Source organism: Erinaceus europaeus, chromosome 4, assembly GCF_950295315.1.
Source record: "Erinaceus europaeus chromosome 4, mEriEur2.1, whole genome shotgun sequence".
In the NCBI taxonomy this organism is placed as follows: Eukaryota; Metazoa; Chordata; class Mammalia; order Eulipotyphla; family Erinaceidae; genus Erinaceus; species Erinaceus europaeus.
The window spans coordinates 74,894,798-74,915,833 of NC_080165.1; the positions used below are offsets into that span (position 1 = coordinate 74,894,798).

The window sequence follows — 21,036 nt, forward strand, 5'->3', positions numbered from 1 at the left end:
GGAGCCAGGCTTGAACCTGGGCTGTGCATGTGGCAAAATAGCCATCTCCTCAGATGAGCTATCTTGTCAGTCAAGGCCACTGCTTTGAACCAAATAACTCCCTTTCCTGTGACAGATGGAAAGCAGGGTAATGATACTTGTGGGATAACCAGTTTTATATCTCATCCGACAAGAAACAACTGGCTTTATATTGGTAGAATAATGAATAGCCCAATTGAAGATTTTTGGAACCAGCTAAGAAAATACATTTTGGGATGCTATTCTAGATGATTTGTCACATGCTCAAAATTAGCCATATCTTTCTTCTGTTTTCAGAATAACAAGAGAATTGACATCCTCTTGTTATATCTGATAAACTGCCCATGTATTATGCTTTCCTGCCATGTTCTGGCTTACTGTTACTGAGTATGTCAATTGTAAGGCTTCCTGATACTGAGCAGATTCTGTAACTAGTCATATAGACATTTAAGTAGGTCAAGACAACCACAGCATTGCTACTTCTTAACTGCCCATCTCCTGAGGAAGACACTGATTGGTTTACCTGCTGCTCGCTCAGAAAATGCTTGGTACTTGACCCTGAATTCTTCTGTAGTACACCCTAGTGTATATGTGTATGCAAGGGTGTCATCTGAGCCTCTGCATTACTGTAGGAATTGGGGCTCCAGGAACTGGTACAAATATGTGGACACTTTGATTTTTAGTACTTAGCTGTAATAAAGTCTTTTACCCCATCATTATCCATGAATCCTGTAAGTATGATAAAATCTTTACTAAGTATGAAAAATCTTGTTTTTGTCATTTATCTCCTTGATTCCAGGTTTTGTTGGTGTACTAAATTTTCATGCTCTGAATACAGTTTTTTTTTTTTTTTTTTTACAACTTAGGATTGTCACTTGACCACTTTTAGCTCATTCCACTAAGTAAGGATTCTGTTAGAAAAAGTCATTATAGTTGCCTAGAAGGCGGCAATGGACTTGCATAAGGTCCTGAATTTAATACACAGTACCCAGCACCACATAGCCAGTAATGATCTGGTATCTCTGTCTCTATAGAGTTAAAAAAAAGTAAAGTGCTGTTGTTGTTGTTTTTGTTGTTTGTTTTTTTAAGTAGTTATGCTGCTAGCTGAAGTGACTGGCTCCAGTGACTATAAGGGCGAGAAGTCTGACTAGCACTTAAGGCATCTTCTCTCTTGGAATACTAGACTTCACTTCCCACAAAACCATTTTGAATTGTAAATTCAGATGTTTGGGTAGCTTAAGAAAGCTGACCCAATTGAACAAAGTTGAACACAGAGAAAACAGAGTAAGTGGCAGTGGTGGCAAGAACCAGAGAGCTGTATACATTATGCTTTCCTTTTCTTTTTCTATCTTGGGAATTGATTTAGTTGGTCTGTAATGCAGCATAGAGTTGTACAAATAGCCCAGTTATTTCTCACCAGGGAATTTTGCAAAAACAGTGCACTAGCTTTATTTTCTTCCTTACTGGCTCACTATTATAGTCATATTTTTATGTTAATTTTAATTTTTATTATCTTTATTTATTGGATAGAGACAGCCAGAAATTGAGAGGAGGAGGGGAGATAGAGAGGGAGAGAGACAGAGAGACACCTGAAACACTGCTTCACCACTCTCAAAGCTTTCTCCCTGCAGATGGGTATTGGGGGCTTGAACCTGGGTCCTTGTACACCGTACGTAACCTGTGTGCTCAACCTCTAATTTATTTATTTATTTATTTATTTTTACCAGAGCACTGCTCACCTCTGGCTAACATCCACTACATATATAATGGTCCTGTGACTCAAACCCAGTTCCTTGTGTATGCTTATAAGGTGATCTATTTTTTAGCTACCATATGGAAGCATTTTAAATGGGCAAAATGGCATATGCAGATGTTGGAAAGATAGAAATTAACTAGTAACCCTCTGGCATATTTTTGTTTGGCATTCAGTCATCAAACCCATTTTCTCTTTGGTGAATCTTGATAAGAGAACTGATCCCCTCTGATTTTGAAGCCTGACAGATTGAGCACTAGCTCAAGAATAAACTAGGTCAACTGGAAATTTCTACCAGACACTGAAATTGAAATGAAAGATGCAAATAAGCAGAGTATTTAGAATTCAGCTGTCAGAGGTACTACTGCCAGCAAAAATGTAAACTTCACAATTTCATCTTGAGGTTGAAACTTGACTGACTTCGGTCAGTTAACTTCTTTTGACTTGTTTTCCAGAGGTTGTTCTCTGGTCTTATCTTTGATTATGTGAGCTACCTTATATTCTCTGTAAGTTTTTCTTTTCTACCTAAATCACTCATAAATGTTTTGCTGTTTAAAACTAGGAGTAAAGAGGCTAGGTGGTGGCACACCTGGTTAAGCATACACCTCACAGTGCCCAAGGACTGAGGTTCAAGCCCCTGGTCCCCACTTGCAGGGGGAAAGCTTCACAAGTGAAGCAGGGCTGCAGGTGTTTGTCTCTCTCCCTCTCTCTGTATCTCACTCCCCTCTCAGTTTATGTCTATATTCACTAATAAAATGAAAATAAAATAAACTAAGAATGAGATTCATTTTCTAAGAATCATTTATACTATTTCAGATTATCATTGCTTCTCTCCCTCAGAATCCTACCCACCCTAACAATCTCAATTTGGAGATGAATAGTATATGATACTTTCTCTAGTAAATCAGAAGTTAAGTCTTTTAGATCTTATACCACAATCATCTATGTCCTTTAAAAACTTCACTAGAGGGAGTTGGGCTGTAGTGCAGCGGGTTATGTGCAGGTGGTGCAAAGTGCATAAGGATCCCGGTTCAAGCCCCCGGCTCCCCACCTGCAGGGGAGTTGCTTCACAAGCGGTGAAGCAGTTCTGTAGGTGTCTTTCTCTCCCTCTCTCAGTCTTCCCCTCCTCTCTCCATTTCTCTCTATCCTATCCAACGACGACGACAACAATAAAACAGTAAGGACAACAAAAAGGGAATAAATATTTTTTAAAAGCTTCATTAGAACACTAACAACTAATGAAAAAAGATTCAAAGAGCAACCTACTTGTAAATACTATTTGTTTAATTATGACTAAGCATAAATACTTTACTAAACTTGGAATATTATTCAAACTTAGAAAAGGCATACTTCAAATTCAGGGTCAAGGTATATGAAAATGAAAAATGTGATTCACAAAAGTACTTGGTAGATAATGCATATACTTAACATTTCCAGTAATAATCTACTTGGCATATATGGGTTGGTCAATACACTGAATTTTTACATACTTAAATAAACAAAACATTGTAGTTGGGGAATTAACTCAACTGGCAGAACAGCAATTTTGCATGTCCGAGGTTCCTGACATCTCATGTACCAAAGTGGTGCTCTGGCTACTCTCTCTCTGCCTCTCTTGGTCTTATGTAAAATTCTCTTATATATAATTACTCTTAACAACAACAACAAAGAGTAAAGAACCAGAGAGTAACCAGTGAAATCTCATCATTGGTAGGTGTCAGTACACCATACCAACTTGGCATTATTTCACTGCCCCTCAATTCCCTTTCAATCCATCCTTCTCCTCCCCCTTAGAGCTTATACATCTGCTGCAATAGACAGTAGCTCTATGTGTTAGAGAACCAGAGCATCACTTTGAGATACACAGTTCAGTGAATGGAATTCTAGAACCCAAATTTATCAGTCCTGTTCCACCCTATGTACCAAAACCAACTTCTGAAACAAAACAAAACACTGGGCTTCATATCTATATTACTTTAAATCAGTATCTTCTCAGCTATCCTGAACCTTTTAAAGTTTATGTTCATGGGGGCCAGGCAATAGCACAGTGGGTTAAGTGCACATGGCGCGAAGCACAAGGACCCACGGAAGATTCCTGGTTTGAGCTCCCCACCTGCAGGGGGTCACTTAGCAAGCAGTGATTCTCTCCCTCTCTGCATTTCTCTCTGTCCTATCCAACAGCAGCAGCAACAACAATAACAAGGGCAACAAAAATGGCCTCCAGGAGCAGTGGATTCATAGTGCAGGCACCGAGCCCCAGCAATAACCCTGGAGGAAAAAAAAAAAAACTGTGTTCATGACTAGGGTTATGGTTGAGTAGAACATAGAACTTTCATGTGGAAGTTTCTGAATTCAATCCTTGGTATTGCATAAATCAGAACAATGTTTTGGTGTTCTCTCCCTCTCACACACACACACACACACACGTTACTGGAGTTTCACTGCTCTGGGTCAACTACTTTTTTCAGATATATCAACAAAGAGGGAGAAAGATACTATAGAAACAAAGTTTTCTCCATTGCATTGTGGGCTGGGTTCAAACATAAGTTGTGTGCATACACAATGGAATGCTATTCAACTGATAAGAATGAAGTCATCTTTGCCTCATCTTGGATGGAGCTTGAAGGCACCATATTAAGATAAGCCAAAAAGGGAAGGCTGAATACTAGGTGATCTCACTTATAAGTGAAATTTAAGAAACCAGGACAGGACAGGAAGGGAAAGCACAAAGTAAAGGTTGGAGTGGGCTCAGTGTATTGAATCAAAGCAAAGGACTATTAGGGAAGGAGAGCAGGGAGAGGGTTGAGGGAGCATTGGCGTCCTGGTACGTGATGGTGGAAAAGGACCCAAGCTGTGGGTGTTTTGCAGACACCTATCATGGGGTGATGAGAAATTGTACCTATGTGTCAATGACTGTACTGTAAACCACTGACCTCCTCAATAAAAAGAAATAAAAAAAATACATTGCCCAACAGTCATGCAATTTCCTCCAATGAAGTGATTTTATAAAGTAACTTTTAACCACACACACACACTCACAAATTTGTTGGGACGATTCCACTGCTCCCTGAAGCCATTTTTATTTTCTTTTCAGAGAGATGGAGGGGGGAGAGAAAGAGAGGGGGAGATAGATAAGATACCTGGAGCACTGGGCTCATTAAACTTCCCCCCTTGCAAATGGGGACCAGGGACTTGAATTCAGGTCCTTGTGCATGGCAATGTGTGCAATTTACCAGGTGCACTACTGCCTGGTTCCCTTATAAAAATATTTTATGGGAGTCAGGCGCTAGCGCAGCGGATTAAATGCACGTGGTACAAAGCATAAGGACCTGTGTAAAGATCCTGGTTCCAGCCCCCCGCTCCCCACCTGCAGGGGACTCACTTCACAGGCGGAGAAGCAGATCTGCAGGTGTTTATCTTTCTCTTTCCCCTCCTGTCCATTTCTCTCTGTCCTATCCAACAATGACATCAATACCAACAACAATAACTACAAAAATAAAAACAAGGGCAACAAAAGGGAAAATAAATATAAAAAATAAAAAATAAAAAAATAAATATTTTATAGGTGCTGGGACGTGGCTAACCTGGTGGAACATACAAGTTACTATGCACAAGGACTGGGGTCCGAGACCCCACTTGGCAGTGCCTGCAGAGGGCGGGCAAAAGTAGTGGAGTGGTGCTTCAGTTTCTTCCCTTCTCTGTCTCTCTCTCCATCTCTCACCTTCTATTAGAAAATAAAAAAGAGAGAGAGAGAAAGAAAGGAAGAAAGAAAGAAGAAATGCTTTCAGAATCAGTGAAGTTGTACAGGCATGGAGCCCCTTCAAAAGTTATGTTATACAATTGTGCTAGTCAACAGAATTGATGTAGTCTATCCAAATGTAAATAAAAACATACTTGTATTCTGAAAATAAGCAAGTTTTCTAGCTGTTCCTCCATATAGTAATTTGTTAATTTATTAATACTAGAGGCACTAACACAACACTAAAAGTAAACATGCACCAATTATACAATACATACTTAAAAAACTTTTCTGTCCATCACAAGTGGTGAATGCAGACAGACCTATCCACCCTTAGTGCATAATTTTTACAAGTAAACAAGAAAGAGAAATGGTGAATTTAATGCTATTCAGCACCATTAGCAAAGTCAAAAGACTCAACATCTCCATATATCAAAAACATTTGCATCTGTTTCACCAAACATGTACATTTGTTCCATTTTTAACATGAATCATTTTATTTACATCAGTCTTTAGTTCAACAAAATTTAAAATATTTAAAAATTATCTAAGTTCATAAAAGTATTTCATAAATTTCAAGATTTAATCATTATGTACATACATGGAATTTATGAAAAAAGTTAAAGAAAAGTAATCAGAAAGGTCAAGCAACATTACCAATTATCAAAATTCCAACCAATCAAGGCAGAGAACACTCAGAAATCCCTAGATGCTGCTAACATGAACATGAAAAGTTCTATAATAAAAGTCAGTGTGAGAAACAATGTTGAATCATCAGTAGGAAATATATTTTAATAGGCATGGCATGTTTAACAACAACAGTAACAATGACTTTTTATATAAAACTTTTATTACATAGTTTGACAGGGCTAAAGAAGTTGATTTCCAAAAATATATTTTAGCAGCCATAATTTTATTTCCAGTTAAAACAAAGTAAAATGTTAACAGTAAAACTTAAAATTAAATAAACACCTTGAATATTAGAAAAATTTAAATTCCATGCTATTGTAGTAGTTTATGTCATTTTTTAAAATATTTATTTCCTTTTTGTTGCCCTTGTTTTTATTGTTGTTGTAGTTATTATTGTTGATGTCGTCGTTGTTGGATAGGACAGAGAGAAATGGAGAGGAGGGGAAGACAGAGAGGGGGAGAGAAAGATAGACACCTGCAGACCTGCTTCACCACCTGTGAAGCGACTCCCCTGCAGGTGGGGAGTGAGGGCTCAAACCGGGATCCTTATATGCCAGTCCTATGGCACGTGCACTTAACCTGCTGCACTACCGCCCAACTCCCAGTAGTTATGTCATTTAATATGATTAGTCTGATGTAAGAATTGTGGAAAGCCAATAATCAACCATCAGACATACCTAGGACTTAAAGTTTCAAAGTATATGAAAAATAATAGAAAAGTAAAAAGATAAAATTAAAAAAATATTGCACAGCCACATTACCTAGAAAGTAAAGTTGATGTTTAAAATGCTCTAAACATGGATGATATAAATTATCTTCCATATAAAAAGTATAAATATTTCTTAGAGCGTATCAGCATCTATTATTTTATATAATACATTATTTGAATCATTGCTGAATGAGGTAATTTTCAAGTCCTTAACAATGTTTTTTATTCTACTGAAAATATTTGAGGGCAGCAACTAGAAAGAATTTCTCTAAAAATATTTCTGAATCAAGAACAGCTATGTGCGCAGCTCTTCCAATGAGTGAATCAGCAGTATTGGGCAATGCATTGATAACATTGTATCGAACCAGATTACAGTCCTTGCTTTGTAGAACTGGACGAAGCAAATTGTGGATCATTTCTGAATAGATTTGTCCTATGGAAATAAACAGAAAAAGGGAAGGTTTAGTCATGTAAGTAGCTAGAAAATGTTTTATGTGTATTTTATTTAGTTTAGCTATATTATTTCATTTTAAAACAGAAAAGTAGTTCTTTAAAAGAATTTCTTTCCAACTATGATTTTTGAAATTTTATTTGAAAATGTAAGCAATCATGAAGTAAAACAAAGTTATTGTACATTATGCTTGTCAATCTGATATTCCAATTCAAAACAAGAAACAAGGAATTTTAACTTTCAACAAGGCAATGCATATGAAATAACTTTAAAGTATGAAAGGGGAGGAAGAAATGGGCAGATAATGTGTAAGCAAAGAACAGTGAGGGGGGCAAGAGGTAGTATGCCTGGTTGAGCACGTATATTATAATGTGCAAAGACCTGGGTTCAAGCCCTGAGGTTCCGCCTGTAGAGAGAGCTTCACAAGTGGTAAAGCAGTTCTGCAGGTCTCTTTCCCCTCTATCTCTCCATTCCCTCTCAATTTCTGTCCTTATCCAAAATAAATAAATAAATAAAATAAAGCATTACAAAAAAAAGTGAGACAACAGTTTAATAAAAACTCTCTTAGGTATGTTTACATATATATATAAAAACTATAGAGTACTCTTACGTATAACACATTCACACATACAGTCCCCTATGCCTTTTTAAAAAATTTATTTTTACTACTTTCATTGTCATCAGAGTTATCACTACAGCTTGGTGCCTGCACAACAAATCCACTGCACAACAAATCCAGGCTTTTGGTGGCCTTTTTAATTTTTTTTTTTATTTGATAGGACAGATATAAACTGAGAGGGGGAAAGATAAAATGGAAGAGGGACAACTGCAGACTTCATCACCACTCATTGTGAAGCTTCACCCCTGCAGGTGGGAGTGGGGGCTCAAACCCAGGTCCTCACATACAGTAATGTGTGTGCTAAACTGGGTGTGCCCCCTTCCCATGTCTTTAAAATATTTTCTCTTTAGTACTTTAAAAAATTTTTGTTATTGCTTTTTCTTATGCTTCATATATATAATGTCTTGAAGTTCTTCAATTTGGTGTTGTTTTCAAGGTCTTGTTACTATGTTTTTTTTTTTTTTAATTATTTCCTCCTACCCTATGGTTTTGTTAATTAATCCTTTCTTAAATAAAAAATTTAAAAAAAAAGAAGCAAACCAAAAAAAAATTATTTCTTTTTTCTTGCCCTTGTTTTTATTGTTGTAGTTATTATTGTTGATGTCACTGTTGTTGGATAGGACAAAGTGAAATGGAGAGAGGAGGGGAAGACAGAGGGGGAGAGAAAGATAAGACACCTGTAAACCTACTTCACCACCTGTGAAGCAACTCCCCTGAAGGTGGGGAGCTGGGGGCTCGAACCGGGATCCTCAAGCCGGTCTTTGCACTTTGGTTTTTTTTTTTTTTTTTAAGTTATTTGGATTATCTCATTTAATCCCCAAACCATCTTCCCTTCTCCTCTTTCTTTCTTTCTTTCTCTCTCTCTTTCTTTCTTTTCTTCCTCCTCTTTAATTTTTTTTATCAGAACATTGCTCAGCTATAGTTTATGCTGGCACATGGGATTGAACCTGAACTTTGGAGAGCATGAGGCATGAAAAGTCTTTAACAATTATACTACCTACATCTAACCACTATACTATCTACATAAGTAACCATTATACTATCTACATCTGCCCCTCCATGTATTATTATTATTACTTTTTCTTCCAGCCAGAGCACTGCTCAGCTCTGATTTATGGTGGTAAGGGAGACTGAACCTGGGACTGGGAGCCTCAGGCAAGAGAGTCTGTTTGCATAATCACTATACTATCTACCCCACCCTATAGTTTATGTTACCATATGACCTACATTTCTCTGAGAGACAACTATCAGGTTTTTTGCTTATATGTGCAATATAAAGAACTGAAACATATAAACTTGTTAAAAAGGGGGAAAAATAGTAGTCAAACCGCCACCAAGACTTTGTGAAAACCATGGTGGCTGTTCTTGGTGGGGAGGGCAGAGAACTATGGTGGTGGGTATGGTGTGGAATTATTCCCCTGTAATCTTATGATCCTATAACCCATTATTAAATCATATTAAAAAAAAGGAATAGTAACATCTTGGGGCTAGAGGATAGTTCTCTTGGTAGAATGTACATCCTGCTTGGTGAGAGGCCTTGGGATTGAGCCTTGGAACCACACAGGAGCACCATGGATCACATCAGGGGAGCTCTGTAGGTGGTAGAGTAGTGCTGTGCTGCCTTTCCTTTCTAAGAAAAATAAACAAACAAATAAATAAATAATAAAATAAAGAAATGGAATGGGAAATTTCACTGGGGAGCCTGTTCAGCAGTGTCACGCACAACAAAAGGCCCTGGATTCATTCCTTAATGTTGCATTAGGGAAAAAAAAAATAGAATAGCAACTGCCTGTTGTCAAAAGAATAATATGAGTTTGGCTAAAGATAAAACAAAAGATATATCTATCTTTATATATTTTTGGACTGAAAGTTATGCTTGATTCTTATTTTTAATTTCAAAGTTGTGAGTATCTTTTTGATTAATATAATGGATTCACTGAGATTATGATAAACATAAAGACAAAAGGTCAGATAGAAATATATATAAAGACTCCCTTATGCAGGGCAAAATAGTTTTTAATGTTCATGCTTTTATTAATTAGTAATTTTTAAAAGGCTTTTGTCTTTCTTTTATTTTAATTTTTTATCATATTTATTTATTGGATAGAGATAGCCAGAAATCTAGAGGGAAGGGGGAGGTAGAGAGGGAGAGAGACAGAGAGACACCTGCAGCTCTGCTTCACCATTTGCGAAGCTTTCCCTTTGCAGGTAGGGACTGGGTCCCTGCACACTGTAACATGTGCACTTAACCAGGTGCACACCACCTGACCTCCTAATTAGTAACTGCCCCTGCGGCTACAGACAGACTATGACTGCCACCTCTCCAGATTCAAATGAGGTCTCGAAACTTTACATCAGGCTCAACCTGATGCTGTTGACTGGCTACGGAAGAAGGGCAAACGCTAGAAGAAGAAGAACTAACCCATTAGTGCTAGACTATAAACATAGAAGCTGTGAGTCACAGAGAGGCAGAGGAGAGGTTGAAGAGTTTGTTTGCATAACCATTATGTTATCTACCCTCTACCCTTTAAAAACTCTTAAATTTTATCTCCTTTGGTTTTCAATGTTATGTCAAGTTGGATTTCTGGTTGTATGTTATTTGGAAAAATTATTTACATAGAAAAGTAGTCTAAATCTGTCTCTACAAAATTCTCCCTACACCATAAAATCTAACTGTGAAAGGACTTATGTCTAGTTGCAGTTAGCCTGTAAAAGTTAAACTTTCCCCTTTGTGTGGTCCAGCTTTTTCCTTTAAATGACCCCTGCTAGAACATAAACAAAAAATGATTCTAATGTCAGAAAATGCTCAAAGAATGTTTGTTATATGAACAGATTAATGATTATGTGCCAGGCACTTTATTTCAGACAGTGTTAATACATCTGTGTATAAGAGAGCTCCTGCCCAAAGGAGCTGTTCACTGTCACAATGTGGAAAACAAACAAACAAAGGATTAAGAGTTCATTTAAAATCTGTCTCATTAAAAAAAGAAAGAAAGAAAAAGTAACGAAACAACATTGAGAAGCAGAACACCCATGCTTTCGCTTCAGTAGCTTTGGGGAAGTCACTTAGCATCTCAGGTTCTGCTATAAAATGAGCAAACAGGGTGCAAGTTGTTTCTGGCTCTATATATCTATGATCTGAATTTCTTTTGTTACTAAACATAACAAAAGAAGACTTTTATCACTATCAGTAAATTAGGGCAAGTTCTAGTTGCTATCTTTGACTAAAAATGGGGTATAGTTGTCAACTGGATGATATAACACATTTTACCACAATCACCAATCTCAATAATCCAGACAAAATCCAAGTATTTTGTTCTGAGGTGACAGAATGGAGAAGCATTTGAAATTTCTTTTTTTTAAATGTTCAATTATTTGTTATTGGATAGAGACAGAAATTGAGAGGGGTGGGGGAGACAGAGAGGGAGAAAGAGAGACACTTGTAGTCCTGCTTCACCACTTGTGAAACTTTCCCTCTGCAGGTGGGGACCAGGGGGTTGAACCTGGGTCCCTATGCACTGTAATGTGAGAACGTAGCCAGGTGTACCACTCCTGGGCCCAAGAAGCATTTGTAATTAGATGACATCTGCTTCACAGGAATAATTGGAAAACATCTGACATAGCATGAGAAAAGGAAAGAGAAGGATGCAAAAAAAAAAAAAAATAGTAACATGACTATAAGAAAAATGAGGTGGGGGAGAGCTCATGACTGAAATACTTCTATTAGTTACCTGACTGTTTGTCCTTTAAAGCCGTTTTACACATCTCAATGCGGGCAGAGTGATAAGGAACATAGCGATCCTGTAGAGATCCAACTAGGACAACATTTTTGAAGTAATGAAGTCCTGTGTGGAGAAAACAGTGAAATATTTATTCAACCCTTTCATTAGTATGTTAAGTTCTAATCCCTTCTGTTTACTTCATGATCTAAATATAGTACTTGTTTCATTTCTATCTTGCTCATCAATTTTCTGAGCCATGCTTAATAGTATGAGAAACATATTGTTGTATTTCTATTTTTTAAAAAAAGCCAATCAATGAACTTGTCCATGGACTTTACACTCCCGTTATTACTACTTGACTGATCAATGGTTTCTCATTTTTATATTTAAACTGACATTAAACTTTATATACATTAAAATTTTTTTCCCTCAAAATAGTTTATTGCAGAGAGTCTCATGTATTACTATAAGGAAATGACTCAGGTTGAGAATCACTGCTTTATGCTACATTTCTTTACATTCAGGTAGTTCCTTGTAATAGAAGTATGCAAAATATACCTCCCTCCTTCAGAGGTCTTGGATCTGCTGCAAAAGGTCATAGTTAAAGTTTCACCCTGTGCTTTTCTTCTTGATTTCTTTTTTTTTAAACAGAGCACTGTTCAGCTCTGGCTTATGGTGGTGTGGGGGATTGAACCTGGGACTCTGAAACCTCAGGCATGAGAGTCTGTTTGCATAACCATTACGCAATTTACCCTCCTTCTTGATTTCTTAAAAGAACTCTAGAGGTGGGAAGTAGAAAGGTACTGAAATGGGTTGGTGACCTCATGTTCTATGGTGGAAGATAATTTGGTAGATGGTGTGGTGATGCCAATATAAGAGGCTGTATACATATCACAACAAGGACACTGTAAATCATCATTTCCTCCAATAAAGTATCTTAATTAAATTTAAAAAAATCTATAGGATTTGAAAAATGTGTGATGACTATTCCTATAAGGGAAGTTTAAAGATTAGTTATATAATAAAAATTTCTTTTAGTGGTCCGGGAGGTTGTGCAGTGGCTAAGGTTCTAGACTCTCAAGCATGAGGTCCTGAGTTCAATCCCTGGTAGCACATGTACCAGCGTGATATCTGGTTCTTTCTCTCTCTCTCTCTCTCTCTCCTATATTTCTCATTAATAAATAAAATATTAAAAAATTCCTTTTAATTTTTAAATTATATTTTTGTTTATGATACAAACTGGGAAAGAGAGAGAGAGGGAGAGGGAGAAAGACACCTGCAGCCTGCTCTAGTGCTCCTGAAGCTTTCCCCCCTGCAGGTGGGAGCCAGGGGCTTGAACCCAAATCCTTACAACTTGTGTGCTTTACTGGTTGTACCACTGCCACCCCCAATAAAGACTTCTAAGATAATCTTTAACTGAGATTCAGCATAATGAAATAAAAGAAAGTCAAAGACTCAGATACTAATTGTATCTACATACAATATTACATATTGTAATACATATTGTTCTATTTCTTCAGTCTAATGCTATCCCAACAACTGAGCTATTTCGGCATTGCGATATTGTGATATTTCTAAACTGATTCTTGTATACTAATAATGTTTTTTTGTTGTTGCCAAAGTTTCACTGTACTAGACTGATTTTTTCAGACACAGAGAGTAAGAGAGAGAGAGACATCACAGTGTCCTAATACTGTAGTATTAACATGGTATACTGGGGGGTTAAAATCTGGGTCCTGTATAGAGCAGAACAGGTGCCTTCCCAGATGAGTTATCTCACTGGCTCTCTGAGAATGCATTTTTAAATTTAGTAATTAGCTTGTTTTAATGTGAGTTGTTTAACAACAATGTGTTTTTGCATTTTTTGCATGCTCTTTGTATTAGCCAATACCCAAGTCAACAAATTAGAAAATCTCTTGGATCTTTTGGTTTTAATTCCTTGCCTACTAGTTCTGGTTAGAGAAATGTGAAAGATGGTAGGTTCTAGAGTTGCAATGCTGATCGGAATTACACAAGTACTTCATCTGAGTTAATGTTTGTTAATATAAAAAAATCTGCTGCATTGTTTATTTGAGGAGCTTTATATTTTATATTATCTTGTCTATATGGACATGGATTCTACCTGCTCAAAGATGAGATAGTCTACAGATTTTCAAGTTAGTACTTTACTTAATCCCTAAACTTTTTTTTTTGTTATTGTTTAAAATCTTTAATTTGGGAAAAATTTTCCTACTTATGGAATGAAACTGTCCAATTAAAACCCAATAATATGCACTAATTCCTTCTGTTTACTCTCTGGAATTAACTAAAGTATTTTACTCTATAAGGGACATTTAGCAGTATCTGAAGACATTTTTGGTCATACCACAAGAGAGGCATTTAGTGTGCAGAAGTCAGTGATGCTAACAAGACAACCCTAGACTAACATTATCCAGACCAGATGTTAATAGTACTGAAAACAGGAAAACCCTATACTTTGAAAATTTATATATCTGAAGCTATATATATATGTATTTATATATATGTATTATATAGCTTCAAATATATATATATAATATACATTAAGTTAGTCTTAATTTACTCATTTATTTTAAATACTTTCCAGAGAAATCACATCCTGAAATATTAGCTGTTCCTGATTCTGTCCCACACTTCCAGAGACTAAATACAAATGTTACTTACAAATCAAGTGATACCTATTATTAAGCACCTCTGTAATCTACTAGAAGAAAAGATCAGTTTGTGTCACAGAAGCACAACAGGGGATTTAATTATTATGTTTTAGTTGTCAGAATTCAAAGGCTGATGAAAAGATCCTAAGCAGATGTTTTTAGAAAGACCTTGAAGTAAGGATATTTGTTCTTTGAAACTTCCAACAATGATTATCTGGCTATTTTTGAGCCTCATGATGGAATGCAAGAGAGCCTATGGTTCTTAACCCTACTGCAATTCTTACTATACAACTGGTATCACCTAATCTACATATAGTGTACAGCTTACCTCTACATTGCTCTAGTTCCTTCTTGCTTTCCTTACTTTGATACTAAATGCTAAGATGTTAGCTTGCCATGACCAAACTGTGTAAGTTGTTGATATATTCTAGTTGTAGTTAAAAGTTGCTATACAAATTTAATTAGTGTTTTAATAAAAGATGATGTACTCTTAAAAGTAACTTTCACATAGCTCTTTATTAAGTTCACAAAAAGGCCATTCAACTTAACAAATGTTTTTTTTTTATAAAAAATTTAACATTTCTTGATTGTTTCAGAAATTGTACATTTTAGAACTTTGTTTTATTGATTTTAATATATATATATATATATATATATATATATATATATATATATATTTGCTGCTAGTGTTATTGGTAGAGCTTGGTGCTAGAACTATGAATCCATGACTTACAACAGCAATTTTTTTTCTTTTTTCTTCCTTCTCTTTCTACTTTTATTGGGTAGGGCAGGGAGAAACTGAGAGGGGAGGGGGCAAAAGACAGTCAGAGAGAAAGTACAAAGAAATTTATTAATATGGCTGTATCTTGGGGAAATGGGAAATGTTCTCTTGTGATAACAATCATTAATCAACATTTCTTCAATAACACTAAAGTTTAAATAATAAGCATGTAACTCATGACCTCCTGCATCTAAACAGATATTTGTATTACTGAATTTATAATTATGAATAAATGTGAACAGATTTTATACAAGTTATTTCTTAAGGATTAGTTAAAACTCTTGCTCCCAACTTATTAATTTATTATTTGCCGCATAATGCAAACAAGACTATACCTCTCCTCTGGTTATACCAACCTAACACTGTTTAACTGCTGAAGTTTGAAATCTCATATAGATATCATCTTACTCTGGCTGAAAAACTGAGTAGCATTTTAATTTAAATAAACTAAGTTTCTTTATTGGTAAAATATTAATAATGGTATCTTCTTCAAATGTAGTATGTAGAAATATTACCATACTTAACAGAAAACTTGATAAATGGTAAGTGGTGCTGACACTCATCATGGAATATAAGGAACTATACATGTGACAATAGTCATATAAATTATCAACCACCTACCCCCCAATAAAGTGATTTTAAAAATAGCTCTAGGGACCGGCCCACTTAATAATGGCCCATGTGGTCAATATCACACCAGCTCATCTATAGGGGCCTAGTTAGGGAATACTTGGATTCCCATACACATATGATGGGCCTAGACCTCTAAAGAGTCCCTCTTTCTACTACCACTGGTCACTTCTATAAAGAGTGGCATCTTATCGGCCCTCGAGGACTTTGTCCTCACCGTAAAGCAATGACAGTAGGGATATATCCTCTGAAGGGAGGCTGGGGGTATTCTGCCCTGTGAATCAAAAAAGACTGGTTCTGAAATAAGTGCAGCCTGCAATGTTCCTAGTTGTGACCATGAGCTATAAGCTCAGACCAATATGGAATTAGAGGTTACACAGGATCTGGTGCTAAATATATATGTATGGGCCCTGGAGCAGGTGGATGAAGGTAAATAGTTAATTTTAGCCACAGACTTTTTTTTTTCAAGAGCAGGAGTTACTCTCTGTCCCAATCCAACTTTTTAGCCCTTTTCCTCTACTATGACACCATTCTCTCAAGACAATATTTTTATCCAATCTCAGGCTAGCTACCAAACTCAAGTAAAACTACCATAGTTGTGTGCCCCCAGGAACATGCTTAAAATGAATTTCCTAGCTTTCTTCTACCCTAAAATCCCTAATCTCATCTGCTCTAATCCTACCTTTTGATTCCTGTTCATTAACCATTTTGTCTCAATTTAGGTCATGCTACCTTCCAGACACCAAGTTATAGATGCTACCATGACTCCATCCTGACTTGTATGGGCAGATGACCTCATGAATGTGTCCTGGACCCTTGAATCTCCAGAGCTTTGGTCCACTAGGGAAAGATAGAAACAGGCTGGGGGTATGAATTGACCCATTAGTGCCCATGTTCAGCAGAGAAGCAATTCAATTACAGAAGCCAGAACTCCTACTTTCAGAAACAAGCTTGATCCATACTCCCAGTGGGGGAGAAGTGATAGGATGAAGATAAGAGGACTCTGCACTCCAGCTGCATCAGCACCCAGAGAGCGAAGGAAAAGGAAAGAGACTTACGGGAGTAACTATGTTGCCATGCCACTGCTTGGAGGGGAAGAGAGGATTGAATCAGAAAAAAAAGGGGGTAATATGTATAAATGTGGGCAAACTGTTGTAGAGAAGATGGTTGGCCCATGTCTACAACCTTAGGGGAACTGTGGTGGATTTCAGTGAGGAGACTGAACAGTCAGGGGAATGGTGTGGATTCAAACCCCTGTTGACATGTAATTCTATAATATAAAAATAAATTTAAAAAATAGTCCTAGGGCCTGCAAAATCTCTCACCTAGATAGTGTACCTGTTTTGATGTGTGTGTGTGTGTGTGTGACCCAGTTCAAGCCTGGCCTCTACAACAATGAAAGTATCTCTTTTGTCTCTATGTCTGACTCTCTCAGTTCTATCTAAGTCAGCCTTAAGTGGGGAAGCCCTGTTGCTTAAAAATAAAAATCTTAATGATGAAGTGCCTAAACAAAAAAAAATATATTAACATTGTAGATTATACAAATTTGCCAGCTTATTAAAAGGTTTGTGGACTGCGGTGGGAATAGCTAGGACAGCAAGGAAAGCACATACACATATAGAGTTAAACTAAATAAATAAATAAATAAATAAATAAAATACACTGGATAACTGAATAGTAACTGCTACTAAGTTGAAAGTGCCAACAATTTTAGGATGGTTTCAAAGCTGTTGTGTAACCCATAAAAAGATAAATGCAATTATGTGAAAAAATTAAACTACCATGCTACCAATGACTTAGCTTTGTGTTAGTCCATTATAAGAAGTTATAATGAACTATACCTTTTTTCCTCATTTTATTGGATAGGGCAGAGAGAGATATTGAGAAGAAGAGGGGGAGACAGGAGAGAGATAGAGAGACACCTGCTCCACCACTCATGAAGTACCCTCTGCAGGCTTGAACCTGAGTCCTTGTACACTATAGTGGGCGCATTTTAACCACTTGGCCCTGAACTATACTTTTTCATCAACAGAAAGACAACTTGATAATTCATTTGCTAAAGTTTTATTTTTAAATTATTTATTCAGAAGGTGGCAGGTAGAGAGAGGGTGAGGTCAGAATACAGTTGGCATATGTGGTGCAAGCAACCTGGGTCTCCTGTATAAATTCTGCAATCTAACTGTTGAGTCAGTTCCTCGGGTACTAAAGGTTTACTTTTAAAAATGCTTACAAATATTTTAACTATAATCTTTGACTTTAACTCCAATATTTAAATTTTAATTTTATGTTTCATTGAGACACCAGAATACTGCTCTGTCACTCATGATATTCTACTTGGATTCTACTATGTAGTAGTCTTTTATTGTTATTCTTTTTTTTTTTTTTGCCTCTAGGGTTATTGCCAGGGCTCAGAGCCTGCACCACGAATCCACTGCTCCTGGAGGCCATTTTTTCCCTTTTGCTACCCTGGTTGTTTTACCATGGTTGTGGTTATTATTATCATTGTTATTGATGTCATTGTTGTTGGATAGGACAGAGAGAAATGGAGAGAGGAGGGGAAGACAGAGAGGGGGAGAGAAAGATAGATACCTGCAGACCTGCATTACCGCCTGTGAAGCACTCCCCTGCAGGTGGGGAGCCGGGGGTCTGAACCGGGATTCTTCCACCAGTCCTTGCACTTTGCACCACATGCGCTTAACTCACTGCGCTACCACCCGACCCCCTATTGTGATTCTTTTAAATTTAAAATTTCTTATTGGGGAAATGTGATCCAACAATTCTCTTCCTGGGTACCTATCTGAAGAACACAGAAACACTTATCTGAACAGATATATGCTCATCCACATTTACCATAGCATGATATACAACAACCAATACTCGGAAATACCTCAAGTGTCCAATGGCAAGGGAATGGATAAGCATGATATGGTAAATAAATGCAACATTTTGGTGGTTTTTTTTTTTGTCTAAATGAGGTGTTAGGGAACAAACCCAGAGCATCATATACAAGGCACATTTTCTACTGCTAAGCCACCTTATGAATCCCCATTATTAAAGGTTTCCATGTTAATTTTTAAAAAGATGTTGCTTACCTGCTTTATTACTAAGCTTGTATAAGAAAGTTTGGCGAGGGTCTGAATGGTCTCGACATGTCAACTGTAAAAGAGAACCTGATTTTTTCCATTTTTGCATAAACCAGAGACCTAGGCAGTTACAAAAAATATATGTAAATGCTACTGGATATATATATATATATATATATATATATATATATATATATATATAAAACATATGCCAAAATCACTCATTTAAATGTATATTTTCACTTCAAAAATGATATCCCCCAATTTAGCCATTGGGGTGTGTGTGTTCATTTTTGTACACATGCACATATATATATATGCAAACTATTTCCATTTTCTAGTAACAAATACACTACAAAGATGAACTAAACACAGTTTAAACACACACAGATTAACTATGGCTTAATAGTAGTTGATGGAGGACTTGTATTTGTATTTCACCCTATAACTAAATGGAATTCTCTATGAAGAGTTAATTTGGGAAAATTCTACCCTTTAGATGTATTTGTGAATATTAAAAACGGGTGTGAGAAGTGGTGGGGGGACTCAAAGATTAGTAAATCCTTCAAGAATTAGGAAAGTCAACCCACTGATTTTTTTTTTTTTTGCCTCCAGGGTTATTGCTGGGGCTCGGTGCCTGCACTACAAATTCATTGTTCCTGTGGTCTTCCCCCCCCCCCCCCGCATTTTTTTGGATAGGATAGAGAGAAACTGAAAGGAGAGAGATAAAGACAGACACCTGCAGACCTGCTTCACCGCTTGTGTAGTGACTTTCCTGCAGGTAGGCCCACTGAGTTTTTAGTCTACAGGTAATTACATAGTTATGGAAAAAAAAATCAACTCTTAGAATGGATAATTGGCTAATGTTAGCTAAGAATAAATATGATTTAATTTAAATATTTAACTTTTTAAAAATTATCAGCTCCTTATTCAATCCATGTCTCCCTTAATTAAATGAAACTTTAATCTTGGAGACTACTTTCCAATATTGTGTAATTTTCATTTATACTTTCAATACTTCTAGTATTAAAGAGGAGAATAGGGCGAGGGGGGGTAGATAGCATAATGGTTATGCAAACAGACTCTCATGCCTAAGGCTCCATCAAGTCCCAGGTTCAATCCCCTGCACCACCATAAGCCAGAGCTGAGCAGTGCTCTGGTAAAAAAAAAAAAAAAAATTGTATAGCCATAGACCCTTTGGAATATAACTAAAATATACCTACTAGCTATCTACAGAATGGAGGCCCCCCCCAACTATCCATCTGCACTACTCTAGCCATTATGTTCATGATTAATCAACAACTTGTTTGGCTTTATATTTCAACTCTCTTGTCAACCACCAGGTTCCAGATGTTACCATGATGCCAACCATACTTCCTTGGACAGACCACCCCAATATGTCCTGGAGCTCCGATTCCCCAGAACCTCACCCCACTAGGGAAAGAGAGAGACGGGCTGAGAGTATGGATCAACCTGCCAACGCTCATGTTCAGAGGGGAAGCAATTACAGAAGTCGGACCTTCAACCTTCTGCATCCCACAATGACCTCGGGTTCATACTCCCAGAGGGTTAAAGAATAGTAAAGCTTAACATAATTCTTTCTAGCTCTGTCCAAGATAGGTCAGAGAAGGTGGGTTCATTGTTCTTGATAGCTGCATAGTATTCCATTGTGTATATATACCACAGCTTTCTCAGCCACTCATCTGTTGTTGGGCACCTGGGTTGCTTCCAGGTTTTAGCTATTATGAATTATGCTGCTATGAACATAGGAGTACACACCTCTTTTTGGTTGGGTGTTATGGAGTCCTTGGAGTATAACCCCAGGAGAGGAATTACTGGATCATATGGAAGGTCCATGTCTAGCCTTCTGAGAGTTTTCCAGACTGCTCTCCACAGAGGCTGTACCAGTTTTCCCACCAGCAATGCAAAAGGGTTTCTCAAGTCAGAAAGATAAAGATGAGTATGGAATGATCCCACTCATCAACAGAAGTTGAGAAAGAAGATCTGCAAGGGAAACTAAAAGCAGGATCTGACTAAATTGAAAGTAGGGCACCAAAGTAAAAACCCTGTGGTAAGGGGTAGACATGCGGCTTCCTGGGCCAGTGGGGGGGTGTGGGTGGGTGGGTGGGATGGGACAGTCTTTTGGTGGTGGGAATGGTGTTTATGTAC

The 21,036-nt window shown here is 37.1% G+C and overlaps 1 protein-coding gene across 8 annotated transcripts in view; it reads right to left on the reverse strand.

Annotated features, from left to right (window-relative positions):
* Positions 1-5,698: 5,698 nt before the first annotated feature.
* The window catches only part of FAM135A (family with sequence similarity 135 member A), a 95,846-nt gene continuing 80,508 nt past the window's right edge, over positions 5,699-21,036 (reverse strand). For 7 of the 8 annotated variants that reach the window (XM_007529033.3, XM_060189984.1, XM_060189982.1 and 4 more), the window contains 3 exons: positions 18,877-18,987; positions 11,711-11,824; positions 5,699-7,342 (listed from right to left, as the gene is read on the reverse strand). In XM_007529033.3, coding sequence (XP_007529095.2) covers positions 7,137-7,342; positions 11,711-11,824; positions 18,877-18,987 — 431 coding nt within the window. In that variant the 3' untranslated portion in view covers positions 5,699-7,136. Of the gene's footprint in view, positions 7,343-11,710; positions 11,825-18,876; positions 18,988-19,108; positions 19,671-21,036 lie in introns of those variants that run through there. The other variant, XM_060189985.1, reaches the window with a different exon arrangement.